At 49.2% G+C, this 20,661-nt stretch overlaps 1 protein-coding gene across 3 annotated transcripts in view; it reads left to right on the top strand.

The window, feature by feature from the left end:
* ZNF831 (zinc finger protein 831) overlaps positions 1-20,661 on the top strand; it is an 89,078-nt gene that overhangs the window by 34,961 nt on the left and 33,456 nt on the right. For all 3 annotated transcript variants that reach the window (XM_024559323.4, XM_045194985.2, XM_045194984.2), the window contains exon 4: positions 10,223-10,374. In XM_024559323.4, the coding sequence (XP_024415091.2) occupies positions 10,223-10,374 (152 nt within the window). The remainder of the gene's footprint in view (positions 1-10,222; positions 10,375-20,661) is intronic.

Below are 20,661 nucleotides of genomic sequence, written 5' to 3'. Positions count from 1 at the left end.
CCATTCTAAATGATACCTTTGCTGGATACAGTAATCTTGGATGTAGATCCTTGCGTTTAATCTTGGGTAATGTAATTATGATGTGCCTTGGTGTGTTCCTCCTTGGGTCTAGCTTCTTTGGGACTCTCTGAGCTTCCTGGACTTCCTGGAAGTCTGTTTCCTTTTCCAGATGAGGGAAGTTCTCCTCCATTATTTGTTCAAATAAGTTTTCAATTTTTTGTTCTTCCTCTTCTCCTTCTGGCATCCCTATAATTCAGATGTTGGAATGTTTCAAGATGTCCTGGAGGTTCCTATGCCTCTCCTCATTTTTCCGAATTCTTGTTTCTTCATTCTTTTCTGGTTGGATGTTTGTTTCTTCCTTCTGGTCCACACCATTGATTTGAGTCCCAGTTTCCTTCTCATCACTATTGGTTCCCTGTACATTTTCCTTTGTTTCTCTTAGCATAGGCTTCATTTTTTCATCTACTTTTCAAACAGATTCAACCAATTCTGTGAGCATATTGATAACCAGTGCTTTGAACTCTGCATCTGATAGGTTGGCTATCTCTTCCTCGCTTAGTTGTATTTTTTCTGGAGCTTTGAAGTGTTCTGTCATTTGGGCCATTTTTTTTTTCTTTTTTTGTCTTGGCACGTCTGTTACTTTAAGGGGCGGAGCCTTAGGTGTTCACCGGGGTGGGGTAACGCTGGTTGCTGTGCTGTGACGCTGTACGTGGGGGAGGGGCCCAGAGGGAGCAATGGTGCCTGATTCACTCTCCTCCAGATTTCAATCTTTCACTCCGATACCCACAATCAAACTGGGCCCCTCTGGTGCTGGTTCCCGAGTGGGTGGTCTTGTGCACACTCTAGGCCCCTGTGGGTCTCTCCAACGACCTCTCCCCTGAGGCTGGGAGTCTCTCCTGCTGCCACCCCAACCCCCATGGGCGTTTTCTATCCAAGGTTTGAGGCTTTATTTCCCCAAGCTGTAGCCCTGGGTTGCGCGGTCTGCTTTGCTCCCCGCCGTTCGTCCGGTTTATCTATGTTCGAATGTGGGGCTGAGGTGTGCTACCCGCACTCTGCCTGCCCCACTCTCCGCCACTCTGAGTCCGGCCCTCTCGGTTTATCTGCGCGAATGTGTGGCCGCAGGGTCTGCTAGTGGTCGGACTGCCTGCCCTGTTCGTCCCACACTCCTCCAGTCTCGGTCCTGCCACAGCCACGCGAGTCCTCTCCACCCCAGTGCCCGTCTCCGCCCCTCCTACCAGTCTGGATGAATGTTTATTTTTTATTTCCTTGGTGTCGGACCCCCTTGCCGTCCAATTCTCTGTCAGTTCTGGTTGTGCGAGGAGGCGCTGCAGTGCGTCTACCTACACCGCCATCTTGGTTCTCCCCTCCTTGCAGTCTTTGCTGCTCCACACTTCTACTCTGACGTCTGGAGGTGTGGGTTACTTTTGTTCATTCTGTGAGGAATCCGCTGGGCTTTCATCATTTGTGGCTTGCTGTCTGCCCGGGAAACCCTCAGGCGTCAGTCCGCAAACCCTGCCTCTGCCCCCTTCTCTGCGCTTTCTTTCCGGAAGGCTGAACTCATGCACGGTAGATGCCCTCGGTCTTCCACGCCTCTTAGCCTCCTCTGTCAAAACCTTTGTCTCTCTGGGCTATAATCTAGATACTTTGTTCAGATCTATCATTAAAATTTTACTAATTTTCTTAATCCACTTATTTTTTAAAAGGCTTATTGGATTTGGGTGTTATGCATATTCAAAGTATGCAGTGTAATGAGTTTTGACACATCTGTGCACCTGTGAAACCAACAGCCACCCCAAAGTTCCCACGTGTCCCTTTGTGATTCCTTCCTCCTGCCCACCCTGGTACCCCACCAGCCCCAGGTAATCGCTGGTGTGTCTTCTGTCACTATAGATTTGTTCCCTTCTTCTAGAATTTTATACAGTCCTGGCTGGTGCGGCTCAGTGGATTGAGTGTCGGCCTGTGAACCAAAGGGTCGCCGGTTCAACTCCCAGTCAGAGCACATGCCTGGGTTGTGGGCCGGGTCCCCAGTAGGGGGCGCGTGAGAGGCAACCACACATGGATGTTTCTCTCCCTTTCTTTCTCCCTGCCTTCCCCCTCTCTAAAAATAAATAAATAAAACTTTAAAAAATAGAATTTTATAGAAATAGAATCATATACTGCATGCTCTATTTCTTTGGTTGGAGGGCTAGCTTTTTTTCACCCAGCATGACTATTCTGAGGTGCCTCCGTGTAGCCGTGTGTATGACAATTCATCCTTTTTTATTGCTAAGTAGGGCGGGGATGGCTCAGTTTGGTTCCGTATTCATTGTTTGGTAGACATTTGGTTTGTTTCAGGTTGGGGCTGTTACAAATAATGCAATGATAAATATTTCCATACATGTCTTCATATGGATGCAAACTTTACATTTTCTTGGGTAAATACCTAAGAGTAGGGTGGGTGGATGACATGGTAGATGCATAACTAATTTTTGAGAAACTGCCAGACTGGTTTCTGAAGCGGTCGTATTGTTTCCCATCTCCACCAGCAGCGGAGAGAATGCCGCTCTCTCCACATGCTTGCCAATGTTTAGTGTGGCCGTTCTGTTTAATTTTTACTCTTATTTTCAATCTTTTCACAAAACTTACTTTTTTTTTGCATTGGATAGTGCCAACACAGGAAGCCTTGGCAGGCCTGACTCTGCTTTATGTGCTAACTCTCAGTGATGGTAACTCATTTCCTCGTTTGTACTCGGGCTTTTGACGGTGAGCTGGGATTTTTGGAACTTGGAGACTTGGCTTGGGGGTAGGTTTCTTCAGTGATGATATGTTTTGCTTCTGCTAGTTGCCCAGGGGCGCCCTCTTGTCACTTACTTTAAATAAAACTCTTGGTTTTAGGTTTCTCCATGTCACTGTAGTACGTGAATTTTAACGGCAACCCCCCGAGAAGCCTGTCTTATTGCTATGAAATCAATAGGAGAGACCTTTGCCCCTTTCACTCAGTGATAAGGTGGAGTTTTATGTCCCCGGGGCAGGTGGTGAGGGCAGGTGGCATCATTCCTGACCCACCCACACGTTGAGGGTATGACCTTCGGAGGTCTCAGCTATGTGTAGGAATGGAGGTTGGCTCTTCCACTTCTCTCTCCCGGGATAGAGTCTGGGTTCGAATCCTGGGCCCTGTAGCCCAGCAGACCATGAGCGTGAAAGACCAAAGTCACCTCAAGTGCCGTCTGAATGAAAGCTCTCTTACTTTGCAGGTCGCCATGCCCACTGGGTGTTTGACTTGTAAATGCATCTTACCTTCTAATCAGGAAGCCAATACATTTCAATATGTTTTAAACATGTTTATATTTTAATCTGTATTTTGAGTCGTGGACGAGGAGGGTGGGCGTGGTGCTAGTCAATCAGAGCAAATGCTGTCAGAAAAGGATTCTTATTTTCTAACCTTGTTTACAATTCGCTTGTCGCCAAGAAGTGGTCATTTTGATGTAGGGAAGTGGGGCTACCTTTTTCTTCATAATGCTTACTTTTTGGTCTTGTCTTAGAAATCTTGCCTTACTCACAATCACAAATACAAAAATGTGTTCTCGTGTGTTCTCTCTGTGTAACGTGAGGAAGGATTTGTTTTTGTCCGTATGAAAAACTGGGCACCGTGGGTCAGATTTGGCTTCCGACCTGTTTTCGCATGTCCCTGTGAGCCAGGGACGCCTTTCACATTTTTAAACGGGTACATAGACTCATATATACGAAGTATAAGTGTCAGACATTGTATGTGGCCTGCAAAATCTAAAACATTTATTATATTTATTAACTGGACATTTATACAAAACATTAGCAGACTCCTAGATTCATCACTTTTCTCCTCAATCATTTGCTGTATTGTAACTCCCTGCTTATACTTGGAGTTTTTTCCAGGGCCTTCCATTCTGTTCCATCTGTGTCTTTGTTTGTGGTCCACTCCAAAAGCCATGCCATCACGAAAATGGCTGTTTTCATGAATGAAAGCCCATGAGTCAACGGAGAGGATTAGAAAACACAGGGGTCATTTTCAGAGGGGAAATGGGAAAACGTGGAGACTTGAGACTTGGATGCCTAATTGCCCTGACATCAGCCAGAGGGCCCGGAGATTCAGAGAGCTTGTGGAGGGCATCTCTGCCGTGCCCAGAGCAAGCGCTGGACCGTGGAATTGGATTTTATTGATTCATTTGTATCTGTGTACTGTGCCGTATGGAGCATGAAACTCCAGAGACTTGTTCTTGGAAGCTTCCCACCAGTGGAACGATGGACCACGAAGTCCCAGGGGAGTTGGCAGGAGTGCGGCAGAGATGGGAGGTAACGGGGGCGAAGGCTCTGTGTAGACCCTAAAACACACATTAGTCACTGAAGAGGAGAGCAAAGGAGGAACCCTGGGCCCTGCGAGTCTCACTCGTGTACTTGGCAGTGTCTGTCCTTACAAAGCAGACGTGTCTCTGTCTGGGAACGTGTCTGCTCACGCAGTTATGACAGCTGACGTGTGCAGTGAGATCACATGCTTGGTAACGAGAGCACAGGCTCTGAGTGAGATGGGGACATGGACCTAGAGATGTGAGGCCACCGGTACAGATGGTCGAGACCCTTGTCACAGTCGCTGCGGCACCAGAAGCTTCCACCCCATGCCCAGGTTCTGCTCAGTGGGGCCTGGAGGGTCTGCCTCAGCTCCAATCCACTTCTCTTTGTACTGTTTTTCCCTGTGGGGCCAAGAGAGGACAGCGGGAGGGATCAGGCGAACATGTGAGGAAAACCTCCTTCCTGGAAGAGGGCAGTGTGGGGTTGCGGAGGCATGGTGGTCAGTGGCTTTCAGCTAGCGCTGAGATACAGGACAGAAGTCTCACCCTGCTCCTTTTGTGAGCTTCCCACTGGACTCTGGTCAACACTAGTGTCCCCTGAGGTCTTGACCTTGGCCAACCAGCATCAGGGTCCCTGATGGAGCTGAGGTGTGTAAGAAGGTTTTTTTCTGATTGTTCTCCCATGAGGCCTATAAACAAAGAGATTGTGGGGGAAGATGGAGGTGTAGGTAGATGCACTTTGCCTCCTCGCACAACCAAAAGAAGAACAACAACAAATTCAAAAACAAAAAATAACCAGAACTGTCAGAAAATCAAACTGTATGGAAGTCCAACAACCAAGGAGAAGAAACATTCATCTAGACCAGTAGGAGGGATGAAGACAAGCAGCTGGGTAGAGAGGACGTGTGGCAAGGCGGCAGCTGGAGGACCAAGCAGGCGAGGCAGCAGCTGGTGGTCCCACATTCATGTGCGGATAAACCGGGAGTAACAACTGGGGAGTGAGTCAGACCACACAACCTAGGATTCTAGCATAGGGAAATACAGCCTTAAAACCTCTGATTGTAAAAACCTGTGGGGGTTGCAGCAGCCAGAGAAACTCCCAGCATCACAGGAGAGGGCCACGGGCTCCTAGAACATACACAAGCCCACCCACCCAGGAATTGGCACCAGAAGGGCCCAGTTTGCTTGTGGGTGCTGGGGGAAATGACCGAAAGCCAGCCAAGAGCTAAGCAAGCAGCATTGTTCCCTCTCTGACCCCTCCCCCACATATAGCACCACAATACAGAGAGAAGGGTTGCCCCGCCCTGGTGAATACCTTAGGCTCTGACCCTTACAATGTAACAGGTGCGTCGAGACAAAGAAATATGGCTCAAGTGAACGAACAGATCAAAACTCCAAAAAAATAACTAAGCAATGAAAAGATAGCCAATCTGTCAAATGCTGAGTTCAAAACACTGGTAATCAGGATGGTCACAGAAATGGCTGAGTATGGTTGCAAAATAGGGGAAAAAGTGAAGGCTATGCAAAGTAAAATAAAGAAAAATATACAGGGAACCAATAGTGAAGGGAAGGAAACTAGGACTCAAACCAACAATTTGGAGCTGAAGGAATAAATAAACATTCAACTGGAACAGAATAAAGAAACAAGGATTCAAAAAAATGAGGAGAGGCTTAGGAACCTCTGGGACAACTTTAAATGTTCCAACATCCGAACCATAGGGGTGCCAGAAGAAGAAGAGGAAGAGCAAGAAGTTGAAAACTTATTTGAACAAATAATGAAGGAGAACTTCCCCAAAGCGACAAAGGAAATAGACTTCCAGGAAGTCCATGAAGCTCAGAGAGTCCCAAAGAAGTTGGACCCAAGGAAGCACACACTGAGGCACATCATAATTGCATTACCCAAGATTAAAGGTAAGGAGAGAATCTTAAAAGCCTCAAGAGAAAAGGACACAGTTACCTACAAAGGAATTCCCATAAGACTATCAGCTGGTTCCTCAAAAGAAACTTTTCAGGCAAGAAGGGACTGACAAGTATTCAAAGTAATGAAAAGCAAGGACTTACATCCAAGATTACTCTACTCAGCAAAGCTCTCATTTAGAATGGAAAGGCAGATAAAGTGCTTCCCAGACAAGGTAAAGTTAAAGGGGTTCATCATCACCAAGCCCTTCTTATATGATATGCTAAAGGGACTTATCTAAGAAAAAGAAGATGATCAAAAATATGAATAGTAAAATGACAACAAACTCACAACTATCAACAACTGAACCTAAAAACAAAACCAAAAACAAACTAAGCAAACAACAAGAATCACAGAAATGGAGATCACATGGAGGGTTATCAGCAGTGGGGAGAAGGGAGAGAATGGGGGAAAAGATATAGGGAATAAGAAACATAAATGGTAGGTAGAAAATAGACAGGGGGAGGTTAAGAATACCATAGGAAATGGAGAAGCCAAAGAACTTATATGTACGACCCATGGACGTAAACTAAGGGGGGGATGCTGGTGGGAGGGGGCATGCAGAGCAGAGGGAATAAAGGGGAGAAAAGAAATGGGACAACTGTAACAGCATAATCAATAAAATACACTTTAAAAAAAACAAAGAGATTGTGCTGGTCTTGCACCTCTGTCAGTAATGTAGGCTCTTCAAGGAAGATCCACAGAGAGAAACCAAGACAGTGGTGGGTGTGCCGAGTGTAGGAATTGTGTTGGGTTGGCCAGAAAGTTCGTATGATTTTTTCCATAAAATAAAAGACACATTTTTAATTTTCACCAATGACTTCATTGATTTGGATATTTTGAGTATGTTGGCTCTCTCCCACGTGGAATGGTGTTGACTGTCTCAGTTAATGTCTCGATTTGATCACTATCAACTTCAACTGGTCCACCCGGCTGTGGGGCATCGCCCAGTGAGAAATCTCCAGCATGGAGCTTTGCAAACCACTTTGATGCGTTCCGTCAGTCCCGGCACCTTCTCCATACACTGCACAAATCTTATTTTTACATTTCAGTTGTGTTTTTACCTTTCTTGAAATTAAGCATAATATGCTGAAAATGTTGCATATTTTCTTCCATCTCCAATATTAAAATGGCTACACAAAAATTCACCAATATGGATGTTTTTAAAAATGCACACTGATACGACAGCTGCCACAATACGATCTGACAAAATTGTTTCGAGTGAAGTTAGGGACAACTAAGCACCATCTCATGGAAAAAAGCCATATGAACTGTTGGGCTAACCCAACATTTAAAACCTGGACTTAACATGGCAGCTTGTTTTTTGGTTTTTGTTTTTCAAGGAAACCACAACACAGTTCCAGTAATCTGGATGGGTCTCATAAACACAGCCCCGAGTAAAAACAAAGTGAGAAAAAGAGCGTCTCTGTGGTACAATGTGATGGGCAAGAGCGATAGCACGTTGAGTCAGATGAGTGTGTATGGAAGGGTGCTTATCCGCACACCCCAGCGAGCGTCTCTGGGGAATGCAGGGAATGAAGGTCAGAAGGGAAGAAGGGGAGACGCTCGAATCCTGTCTGGAGTTGGGCTCCCCAAAGCAGAGCCTGGGATGGGGATCGCTGTGTGAGTGATGAATACGGAGTGATGCATACGGAGTGATGCATACAGAGGGAGCGAGTGGCTGCTAAGGGCTTGAGGGAAACGGGGCAAGGGAAGAACCAAGAGATGTGATGCTGGGTGTCCAGTCCTGCCTGATCCCATTGGGAGACTGTCCTGCTCAGAGGCAAAGGGCCTGAAGTCCCATCTGCCAAGGGCAATTCCCTAGTGAAGGGAGCTAGTATGAGTCACTGGTAGCCAGCACTCCGGCGGCCAGGCATGGGTGTGCAGCCCTGGTGGAGGTGAGAGACACTTTGGCCTCCCAGGTGACCGGTGACAGTGACAGTGAGCACGCAGGCCCTGTCTCACCCTGGCTGCTCATCCCTGGTGGGCACACTGTTCCCGGAAGGGCTGCACGAGAATGGGGAGAACCCAGGAAGGAATGCGACAGACTCTACCCTTGGCTAAGAAAAATACTGCTTTGAAGGCAACACCAAGACCTGCTTGGGCTCCCCCCAAGGGCAAAGGGTCCAAATTCCACTCTAATGAGATCTGACTTCAGGGCCCAGGCCTCCCCCAGTAGGCTCCTAGATGCTTGCATTGAGTGGAATGCTTCGCTTCTCCATTTTCCAAAAGCAAAACCTCCCTGCCGTTCACGCTGTGCCATTCTTAACACCTGCTGACTTGTGGCAGTCACCCACCAATGTGGGGGCAAAGGTGACCATGGCACTGAGAATCCCTCCTTCCTTCCTTTGTCTCTGCACTTAGAGGTCACTCTTGGCCCGACTGGTTTACAGCTTTGTGAGGATTGAACCCCAGCCCTGTTGCTTCCCACCCTGGCTTAGAGAGCAGTTTCAGGAACCCATGATCTGGGTGTGCAGGGACGGACTGCTTCAAAGAACGAGGCAGGCACCCCTGGGGAACGACAACCCCTGCCCGGGGCCAAGGAAGCAGCTGTACCCTGTAAGTGGGACCTCTCCCAAGCCCGGAGCCAGGAAAGATGAACAGAAAGTCACTTTCCCATGGCTGCTGCTGTCCAAATCAGTGCCGAAAGGACACTGCGTTCGTTCTGCAAAGCTGATTTAAAATTCTGCCAGCACCCCGGCGATCACGGGACTGCGGCTGGATGTCGGCAGAGGCTCAGACAAATGAGAGAGGCACACGGCCAAGCAGGTCACCTCGCCTTCCTCCCCAGCCAGGTGGTCCTGGAGAGTGCTGTGGGAATCAAATTCTTGTGAACTGAGGTTTATAATGGGAACGAGCCCTTGTGGCTTGACCGGGAGGCTAGAAGCGGGGCAAAGGCCCTTTCAATGAGCTTACCACTGATGGCAACCTCTGCGAATGGGTTCAGAGCCCTTGATGGAGAGTCTAGCTCCCAGCTGGCCACCTGGTCTGCGAGTCTCACCTGGCGGCTGCTCGGTGTCTCAGTTCTTTCACCTGCAACCTGGGGGTGCTAGACTAGCTTGTCGGTCTGCTAGTTGCACATTTCTGTTACAAACAAGTTTTGAGCCTGCACTCACTAATAAGTGCATAATTGTTCGTTTAAATATGCCACATATGTTTATTCCATGTATTACATGGAATACACAGTACAATGTATTATGTACTCTGTAAAGGGCATGCAACAACAGACAGAAGGATGTCTAGATGACAATAACTATAAATAGAAGCTCTAGAATCTTCTTTTCCTACAGTTCCTGTGCCCTCATGCTGAGACGTGAATCCTTCATTTTGGAGATTAGCCCAGGGGATCTGGAAAGTTTTCTCTAGATGGAAAGCGGGGCACCCATGTTTTCAAAGTAAACCCCTTAGACCTGCGCTGTCCTATATGGGTAGCCACAAGCCACGTGTGGCTATTTCAACTCATTGAAATGAAATGAAATGTGAAACTTCATTTTTCAGACACACTCACTACATTTCAAGTGCTCGATTACTCAGTGGTTCGCGTCCTGCCTGGGTGTCCACGCAGGTTACAACAGAGCATTTCTGTCATTGCAGGGAGTCCTACGGGAATCCGTTTATTCAGGAGACAAGACCATGCGGTCCAGCGTTCAGTTCCCGCACAGGCTACGTGCCGTGCAGCATGGGAAGCATTTTATAAACATGATCTCATTTAGTCCCTACAACAACCTCATGACTGAGGTCCTATGATTATCCCCATGTCATGGAGGGAAAGTGAGGAGAACAGGAATGAAGCATTCCTAAGACCTCACAAACTACTAGAGGTCAAGCCTCTGTGTTCTCCCAGGCGCCCCAGGCGCCTGGGCTTTACTGTCTGTGCATCACTGATTGGGGATTTTCCGTGCATGAGCTTCTGGACACCTGCCCCCAAGGTTGGTCACTGCACATGTGTGTCTCTGTCCCACAGGTACAGAGGGAGCTTCTTGCAGGGCCGTGTGCAGCTCAGAGCGAGGAGACTACGCAAGCCCCTCTGGGTGCTGAGGAAAGACTGCCGCCCTTCCCCACTCGAGCGGATGGACCCATGCAGGACCCTCGGACAGGCTGCTTCAGAAATGGCAGGTAACGCTCTCCTTGGACACGAATCCTTATGGGGCATGAAACGGCACAGGGCTGCTGGGGGTGCAGGATGAGCAGGAGACCCCTGCGGGGCAGTCAGCGTGACACTAAACCGGGGGACAGGGTCCCGGGTGAGCACACCCAGTGAGATGCACTGAGGATCGAATCATGGGAAGTGGATGGACATCCCTGAGTACTGGCCACGTGTCCTAGGTAAGGGCTCCTGGCAAGACCTGGGAAGCGTGACTCTTGGTGCCTCTACCTCTCCTCCCCTTTAAGAAAGGTCACTTGATTCCTTCCGAGGACCGTTGTGAGACTGAAATAGGTCAGCGGTGAAGGGGGAGGGGGCTGGAGCATCCACATGAAATAGAAATGTAAGTAGTTATTATGTGTGCGAGCTGCAGGGAACATTGCTTCCATGCGAAGCGGTAAGAGTCCCCTCTTCATGCTCTGAAATAAATAGAGGATGAACTAATGGAGACTGCTTCCTGGAACATGCGCTATTTTAAGTTGCACTCACTGGGCAACCAGGCAAACTGCTTACCTTCCCTGGACCTCAGTTGCTCCTCCCTTTCTCCCCTCTCCCCAGAGGTAATGAGCTGGGTCTCAGCCTTGCTTGCGGGGTGTTGATGGGGGAGAAATGGAGACCCTCTGTGCAGAGTCTGCAGGGTCCCCTTTGGCCAGCAGTGACTGAATCACCATCCTCTTGTGGCTGATTGTTGTCTGTTTGGCTCAAGGGCTGACCCTAGGCTGTGTATGATGGCTGAGGTTTTGCTCCCTGGGGACACATCCTTCTCCACCTTTGTGTAGTTCCAGCGCCCCCTACAGGCAGACAGCACTTTCCCTGGCTCCCCCCTCCACTCCCAACCCCCAGCCCCCAAAGGCCTTCCCAGTAGGTAAGGACAAAGATTAGTTTCTCCATGAGAATTGAAATGAAGGTAGGGGTTTGCTCAAGTGGATGGCCACATGTGGAATGAAATGCGGTGGGTTTGCAGAATGGGGAGGGTTAAGATGGCGTAGGAGAGGCTGGGATGGGGTAGGATGAGGGGGAAGGCAGAAATAGGGTCAGGAAACCCAACTGTGCTCTTTCTCCATTTTCTGTGTTCCTCACCCTCCCCTCCACTCCCTTCCTCCTCCTCAAGTAGATACAGACCATGGAATTGCCCACCGGGGTGTGCTTGAGTGATCCCCTCCCAACCCCCCGCCAACACAACCCAGCAGAACCCACCGGTTGTCCCCACAATCAGAGTTTTCCCAGCGGCTCTCTCCCAAGAGCCTTAAAAGGGCTGAGTCAAGCTGCCCCTGGAGATTTCTCTCAGCCTCCCTGTTTATATTCCTGAGGCCCAAGCTATGTGCTTGCTGAAGGGGAGGGAAAGAAAAGCTGTACTCTAGATAAATGTGCAGGGTGAAGACAGACACCCTTGGCTCAAATCTCGACGAAATGACACTGGTCGGTTGGTCAGGTTCCTTCTTGGAATTGCCTGTCTGTATGGCTAGGCTTTGATGTAGGTCTTACCTACCCAATGGCTCAATGTCAAAGTCAAGTGAGCTCTTGTGTGTGGCGAGTGCTTGGCAGACTCTATAGCAGATGGATGCTGGCTGTTGCTACCTACTGAGCATAATGAGCATATGAATGGGTGTATGCCGAGCGCCAAATGAGTGGGGGACACATGGTCATAAGGGTCTCTGTTGTGTAGCAAAGGACAAAGTCGATGTTAAGGGAAGAACCTGAAGGGGTAGTTTTGGGGGGAGAGATAGGGCCTTTCCTGGAAATTCAGATGCAGGGAGAATAGAACAGAGCCTGTCTGGACTGGAGAGCAGTAAGTAAAGGTTCAGGGTGAGAACGGAGAATTGGGGAAGGGTACATTGAGTCCAGGCGGGCTGGTGTCCGTGGAGGATGTGGGAAGCCATTGAAACCACTGTTCCTCTTTGGGTACCACTGTGCTAATTTCCTAGAGCTGCTGAAGAAATTGCTGGAAACTTGGTGGCTTAGAACAACAAAATCTATTCTCTTGTAGTTCTCCCTCCAAGGACTTAGGTGAGGCTCCTTCCTGCCTCTTTCAGCTTCTGGTGGCTCCAGGTTTCCTTGGCTTGTGGCTGCACCACTCCAACCTCTGCTTCCATCCTCACGTGTTTCTGTGGGTCAAATCTCTCTCGGTCTTTCTAAGGGAACTTGTCATTGGATTTAGGGCCCACCCCAAATCCAGACCATCTTATCCTGAGATTATTCATTTAACGACATTGGCAAAGATCCTTCCTCCAAGGCCAGACACACAGGTTGCAGGGGTTCTCTCTCTTATCTTGGACATATCTTTGTGCGGGACCACAACTCAACCACTCTAGTGCCTTTACAACTTCTGCCTCTCTGTGAACTGACAGGAGTGGCCCCCAAATGTGTTTCTAAGTGAAAAGCATGCACATGGACATTCAGGGGACAGTGATGCATGTGGTCTGTGCTCCTACTGTGTGCAGTTTTGCTAGGAAAGTTGTATTTTAAACTTAGATCAAGCTATGATCATGAAATCAGAAACACTCAGCCCACCAGCAGCAAGCGCTGTTCCACACTCAGGGGGAAGAGTTGTCCGAGTGGTCCAGGCAGCCTCCAGCCTGAGATGAGGGTGCTGGGCTCTGGGGCACAGCAGCTTCTTTTCAGAAGACGGCCCCATGGCAGGCTGGGTGGGGCGGGCTGTGTCCTTAGGGGCTGACATCTGGCCACCACCTAGTTTGTCTGGCCTTGTGCTTTGGGGATGGGGCGGTGTCAGTCCAGAGCAAGGACTCCTGGCTCCTCTGCCCTCTGCCCACGCGGGGCCCTTTCTGCACATCCTCCAGTGGAAGTAGGTGCCTCTTCCTGATGTGCCCAGGGCGTTCGTGGGCACCTAGTGGGAAAGCCCCTGATTTCATTGTCCTTTTCACCCATTCTTCCCCTAAAGCCTCCTCTCCCCCTGGGGCATGGCCCTGCTCCCTCTAACATGGACTGATGGACTCCATGCTGGGAGAAACTCCACTTCTCATGCCAGGGCCGGCTTTGACACCAACATCCTAAGCACGAACAGGGGGGCACCCATGATTGCTGAGTAAAACTGGACCCAAACAGGAAAAAAATCAGCATCAGAAACAACGTCTGAATGTGGAGCTAGAAAATGAGGGGCCACCCACAGTTCAAACTCTCCTTGGGAACGGAGCACCCCCTCCCATAGGCAATCATTTTGCAGCAACAGCTGGAGTGCTGGCCAATGTCTCCGCTTTCATGTTGATTATTTGAGCAGAGAGCAGAGCTGGGGGCTGGGTCACCGGAGCCCATTTTCAAAGGGCTCCCTCCCCTGCAATTAGGGAGAACACAGAAGATGTCCACCAAGGGCAGGTGGGACCCTGCGGGACGTGGCCTGAGCGTTGGCCTGGGGAACATCAATCAGCCCCGCACCTGATTGAAGTGTCAAGGGGCAGGGGTGGCTGGTGGGTAACCCAGCAAGCCCAGTGGGCAGGTCACAGTGGACACCATGGCTTTGGAGGATGGTAAAGTGCACGAAGATCAATACCGAATGGAAATCAAAGAGGTTCGAGGATTTTATTGCCACCACTACCACTGGCCACTGCCGATGCTTCACAGTGGAGGGACAGGCACTCTGAGAGCGTTGGGTATTCGAAGACAAAGTGCTGCAACTTCAAAGGAACTGACAGGCGGCCCTCGTCCACCCTTTACAAACAACTCTCTGGTCTCCTTTGACCTGGCAGGCCCTGGGTGGAGAGATCAGAGCTGATTTCTCAGTGTGGGAGCTGAGCTCCATGTCTGCGCGTGTGCGCACGCGTGCGTGCGTGTGCCTGTGAGCACATGCAAGTGTTTTTTGGGGTGGGGAGGCTGGGCCTGTTTCCTACGGCTGGACAACGATAGGGTGATCTGTCTGGGGGGACCTGAGAGACTGTAGCTTGGGGGAACATAATGAAATCCATCAGAGAAATAGAATGACCTTCAGGGCCGGGGGAAGATTTTCCAGTCAAAAGGTAGGGAAAACCTTTGGCCCTGGTCCTTATAGGCCACCTAGAATCAGTAAAATTAAAAAAAAAAAAAAAAAAGTAGTCGGGAATACTTGTATCCAGGGGCTGAAATAAGATGTTATAACTGATCCTTTGTCCTCTTTATTTTTGGAGAATCTTCCTGTCAATAATTCATAAGGGCGACAGACAGAGGATGTTATGAAAAATATTTTTTAAAGGGGTGCTGAATTTCCCTCTCTTTTCAACTATTCTGATAGCTTGGTCCTAATCATTCGAATTAACAGATGGCTTGGCAGTGAAGTCATAAGGAAGCAGGAGGGCAGAGGAGTTATGGAAGATGAAGACCTGATTTATAAGATTTTATAGTGACTGGAGTCTCTGAGATTCTCCTGAGAACTGAGTCTTTTTTTTTAAACCCTAAATTCAGTTGTCCATCCCACCCGAGTTTCCAGCAAGGGCGGGGCAGGGGGACTGGGGGTTTCTCTTCGGATATGAAATGGAGCTCGCGTAGCAGACTCCTCGGGAGAATGTGGACGTGGGCAGACATGCGTACTGATCCATCAGAGAACGTCCCTCCTCGCCCCTAGTCCCTTCAGGGTCAGGGCTGAGCCTCGTCATTAGGCAGGTTAGATCCCAGAAACTCGAGCTGCCTCACTGAAGGGATCGGTAAAAGAAGGTTCACTGGCCACGCCAAGGAGAGCAGACATCTACTCGATGGGAAACCTTATAATCCAAGCATTCTTTCTGGGATGCCTGTGATTATCACAGGAGAAGGACCTTCCCTGATAAATTGCTGATAGATTGATATATTTAGCTTCTCTCTCTCTCTCTCCTATTAGCATCTGTCCCTGCCCTTGAGGGTGATGTTCGCAACACTGACTGCCACGTCAAACCACAGATCATGCTCAAGACGTAGAACTTTACGAAGCTGATAGAAGTGGCCATCGGGTGGACTCATACACAGTGGCAGAGTCAGACCAGGTGACACATGAGCTAGAGAAAAAACGGGAGAGAATGGCGTTTAGTTTCTTTGTTACTCAAGTTAAACTCTCTAAGTCCTTAATTCTTCACTATTTACAGTAAAATTTTGTTCCCCCTTGTGAATAAATTTATTTTTGGTGGCCTTTCCCAGTGACAAAGATTTTAATTAATAAGGACCCTGTTTACCCAGCTGGAAGGCCATCCCACCTCTGTACCAGGGCCCGGCATGGTAGCAAGTCTGCAGCAAGTAGTATGGGTTTTTTTTGTTTTTTTTTTTAAATGTATTTTTAGTTTTTTAATGAACCACCGAATGAGCAGAAGTGAGCCTCTTACCCTCAGCTTCCTTGAAGCTCAGCCTCAGTTGAAAGGACAATTAAACCAGCCCCCAAATCTTGAGAATGAAGGAAGGGGTGGAGCTTTCACTTCTGGTGGCATTATAGAGATGCGTTAGTGACAGAGAGTCCAGTGGGTGTCTCGGTAGGGTGGCAGTAGGTTAACCACTTAAAAGAAACTTCATCTTTCTTTTCTTCATAAAGAAGCCTTTTCGTCTAAAAAGGAAACTTTCAGCTTCCCCTACCCCTTGATGGGCGCAATCGTGCAGAATGGCAATATTTGACCTTCAGGACCGTCTGTCTAACAACCCGTGCCCCCTGTTTTACAGATGAAAGCTCTGCAAAGATAGGGCACGGCAGTGACTTTGAACATGAAGATGTGCCCTTGAATGTCTTTTAACCTGGGATCCTCTCTTCCACTTAGTGGGGACCAAATCTTAACTGGGGGGTTCATGTCCAAAGCCAGTCCTTTAGTCAAAACCACCTGCAGTCAGAATTCTCCATGGAAACCTGCACAGGTGACCCCGACAGTTGGTGCGTGGGACTCTGAGCAGAAGCTGTCCTGCACGGTGCGTTTGAGGACAATGGTGGTACACAAAGAAAAAAGACCATCCCTGGAGCTGCTTTGAAGATAACAGCAAATCCTCACTCTGAGCAGGGGAGTGAGAAATTCTCAAGTGTCCCGGTTGGTCGCTCAGCATCTGGACAGCATTTGTCTTTAGCACTCCGCCTCTAAAACCCTTGTGACATCTTAATGGATTGGTCTGTTGTGGGAGGATTAACTAAGAGGTGGGAGCTGTGGCTCCTGGGCAGTGTTGAGGACAGCGTGTTCCCAAAGGCAGGGTTTAGATTGAATGTGTGATGGGACTGGGCTGGGGTGGGTTCTCGTCTCCCCCGAACACCTGTCGTTCTGGTGCCCGCGTAGGGATGGGAGGACACACTTCGCTTGGCAATGACTCCCTGCCACCGTGAGCCGGTGGCTACAGGTCAGCCAAAGACCCCGTCTTCTACTTAAGGGGAAGTTCACCACCAAGTTGGGGCATAAAGATGCTCTCCGTGATGTTTACTCCCCAGGGTAGAGACCCAGTTAAGAAGAAAAGCTGCCCAGGTGCACACATGTCTTTGTGTTCAAGTGTTATTTTTCCATTAAAAAAATGCCCTTGAAAACCCCACACAGTGTGGGCGATGCACCCATACACCTGAGCAGAAGCGTCTACCGCTTCCTTTTGTGGGGTTACACAATTCCTGATGAGGTCACTGCACCGACATGAATAGTTCCTTTCCATCGTGGGGCACAGGGGCGGAGGAGCACAATTATCATGGAATTTTGCTTGCGTGCCAAGTGGACTCTCTAGACTCTAGGAGCTGAACAGCAGCAGCGCGCAGCCTCATTCCCGGTCTCCTAATATCACAGGTATTGACCCTGGGCTGCCAACAAGAACCTCATAATTAGATTTGCTCCGTGTTTGTGTTTATGGGCACATCTCTTTCTCTCCGGCCGATGACACAGCAGCTTTTATATTTTATTATTGAAATACTCGGTGTTAAAAGGACCCATTCCATTAAGTGAGCCCTGTTCTAGCGACTTCAATACAGGGATACATTAAAACATTCCGTCATATGAGGAGCGCTCTTATATATTTCCTTAGAAACGCATTTTTGGAACTGAATGGGGAACATTGATGTGGTTGAGGTTAATTATTCGGGCTTTTGCTGGGCACATTGGGACGCGCTGCCTCTGCCGGAACACAGGCTAAAATTGGAGCGCTGAAGAGGAGGGAGCGTGGCCCTGTGCCCGGATGGCACATCTGAAGTCGGACTGATGGAAGGAGATGTTCTGCTGAATGAGAAGAACCCGCCGGGGTTAAGGTGGTGCGGCATTTCCTGCAGCTGGCCGGGCTCAGAGCAGTAAACACCAGTGAAGTTCGGGGCTGCATCTCCAAGAGAGAGTCTAGAGAACTTTAACTAAGCTCAGGAGGCACTTTCAACTTAGCAGGTTCGGCCCCTCTGATCACCCGACAAACTTGTGATGAGGGACTCTTATTCTCACTTTGCACACGGAGGGACCGAGACTCAGAGAGGCAGTCAGTGAGTTGCCCAGAGCCACGAAGATGAGAGGTCTGGTGGTCAACAGCGTTCCCCAAGTTCAAGTAATCCACTTATCACCTTCCGCAACGTTGCACCTGGGTGCCACCCGCATGCTTATTTGCTTATGTTTCCTTTAGGCTCACTTACAAAAAACAAAACAAAAGAAAAATGGAAATTCATTTATTTTACTTTATTTTTTAATTTTTACAAAAAAAAAAACACCCCGTAAATACATCTACTTTAAAGAGAAACTGTTTAGCATCACCAAAGAGGGAACGCCACTGTCTCCTACCATTAAGAGACCATTACAGAATGAAAACGCTGGGAGCCATGTTGTTTGCTAAATAAATCTAACCAGAATCCGTGGGGGGTGGGAGGCCTCGGCCCTGGGTGTCCTCCCGTTGTTAAGAGGAGATTGGAAAGTGTTAGCGAGGTGCTGGGGACACGTGAGCACCCACCGATACTTCCTTCTTTCCTGGATCAGAGGATGACACCGATTTCTACTGTGTCATTTGCTGCTATTGACCGCTAAGCTTGTGAATCACCCCCACCCGGGGCTGAGCCCCTGCCTGGACCCTGTTTGTGCCGCCGTCTCCCCCTTTCCCTGTCAGTGGGGTCCCTGCTGGTTTGTACTGTCCAGTATTTCCTCAACTTTGGTAAAACCTCGACCTGTACAGATTTAGCCTCTGCACTCGACAGAGTGGCTGCAGAAGCCATGGGGTGGCAAGAGTCCCCACACCCCACCACGGCCACCTGCCCCAAGATCCTACCTTCTCTGCCTCCCTTGGGGGCGGGTGGGGGCTGCCAGGCAGCTTCTAACTCTGCATTTCTTTTGTTGTTGTTGTTGTTGTTCAATTACAGTTGTCCCAATCCTCTCTCCCCCATTGCTCTCCCCTGCCTGCGTTTCTAAGATTCTGAGCTGTTGACAGAGCGCAGTGGGGTGCTCTCTGGGGTGGAGGGGGGTGGTGAGGGACTGGATATCTGCATGGCTTTGCAGACCTTGGTCAGTGGGAGGGAGTGGGCTCATCTTTCTCCCGAGAACAACAGGGAGTCCTTGAAGGATTTGGGTGCCGGGGAGGAGGGCAGAAGAGACCATTCAATGTAGGCTCAGAAAAGGCCTCTCCAGGTGCAGAGTGAGCTAGGATGGGGGCGGATGGAGTGGAGGCCAGGTGGCTGATGAGAAGGCCCAGGAGCTAGGCCTAGCACCTCCGCTTTTAAAAAGAACTTGGAAAAAGTGATGCTCCATCTAGAGGAACACGGAAGCTAGTTCGTGACACGTGTAATCATGGATGTTACTTCCTGTAACACATTAAAATAGGTAAAGAAGGCTAATGTTTGCTTTGACAACGGCCCCCATTCCGAATACCCCCTCAGATAAAACTACCCATTGTCAATGCCCTTGGCAGAGAAAATAGCAGTTTGGAGTCTGAGGTGCATCCGCCAGACTGTTATCTCTGTGTGTGTGTGTGTTCACATGTGCTTATGCATGCATGTGCATCCATGTGTCTAACATGAGTGGCACCACAGTGCACATTTCACTGTACAACTTGCTTTTTTTTTTTTTTTTTTACTCAACAACATTTCAGTGGTTTTCACAGCCAGCACATAGAGACCCATCTCAACCTCATAACAGAGACAGAGCCTCCCGGGGTGTGGAGACTCAAAGCTGTGTAGCTATGCCCCTAGCAATGGGTAGTTTGGGCATCTGCAGAATTTCACGGTTGATGGAGCTCCTCCGACTCGCTGTTCATAACTCAGTGGCCCAAGCGGAGCGCTTCTCTGGGGAAGACCCGAGACGAGGAATCTCTGGGTCTTTGAGTCTTAGGTTGTCCATTTAAAAATGGATGTTTCCAAAACACTTTCCAGTTTATGTTCCCATCGGTAGCGTATTAGGGTACCTCTTCTTTCCTTGACCTTATCAAACTTAAAAAAATCCCAAAGCTGGGTAAAAAGTGGTACTTTTAATGCCCCTGGACAAGAGGGCTTTCCGCTTGACCTTATATCCCCCTAGGGGTCCACTGCCCAGCCAGACCCTCCCGTAGAAAAAACAGGGATGGATGGTAAGACTTTTTTTTTTTTAATCACAGAGCAGTGAGTTTCTCTTGACCAAACTGTAAGTCCACTGGGTACATTGGATGTTCTCTCCCAATATTAATAGATTTGTTCCTCAGCCGAGGCACGATGTCTCAGTCTGCTCCCGGAGAGCTCGTCCCCACAGAGGACACAGAGCCACCACGCAGGCCTTCCTCTGTGCTGGCCAGTTCATCAGACCCACTTAGCAACTTGAGGAGAGACTAATTGATTTGCAGGGTTCCGAACCCTCACTGCTACTCAGCTACCTCCCTGGAAGCTCGGGCTGCCCAGGAGCAGGGAGAGCAAACAGGAGGATGCAAGGGTTCAGTCAAAGGCTGAGCCACGTCCTTCTTCTTAATGACAAACAGGAGCCGGTGGGGTGGATTGCTTAGCCCCTTCTGCTCTCAGCTGGGACTTGGGGCTGCAGCCCTGACTCTGGGGGTAAAGTGAGAAGGCTCCTGGAGCTGGGGCTGCTGGGAGGAAAGCATCGTCTGTCGTTGTGAGCTGTCATACCCCGCACCCCTGACATTCACCCTGGTCATCTTAGCTCTGAGATGCTGCTCCCAGAGGTGGAGTTCAAACTCCTCAAACTCAAAGCCACATTAGGGAGGACTTGCTGAACTGTGAGGAGAAGACTCTCAATTTTAATCCTCCTAGAAGCGCGCACACAAAATTCATTATCTCGTGTGACAGAAACAACAGCCTCAGGCTTAGCTGGGCCCAGAGGTACCAGGGGATGTCACCGACACTCAGTTCCTCCATCTCTGGACTCCTCTTTCTTCAGGGTCGTCATCCCCAGCACCTCTAGCACCTGCCCCACCAG

This window comes from Desmodus rotundus, chromosome 6, assembly GCF_022682495.2.
Source record: "Desmodus rotundus isolate HL8 chromosome 6, HLdesRot8A.1, whole genome shotgun sequence".
Taxonomy (NCBI): domain Eukaryota; kingdom Metazoa; phylum Chordata; class Mammalia; order Chiroptera; family Phyllostomidae; genus Desmodus; species Desmodus rotundus.
The sequence above is the reverse complement of the archived record's forward strand: the minus strand, read 5'-3'. Positions and strand labels throughout refer to the sequence as shown.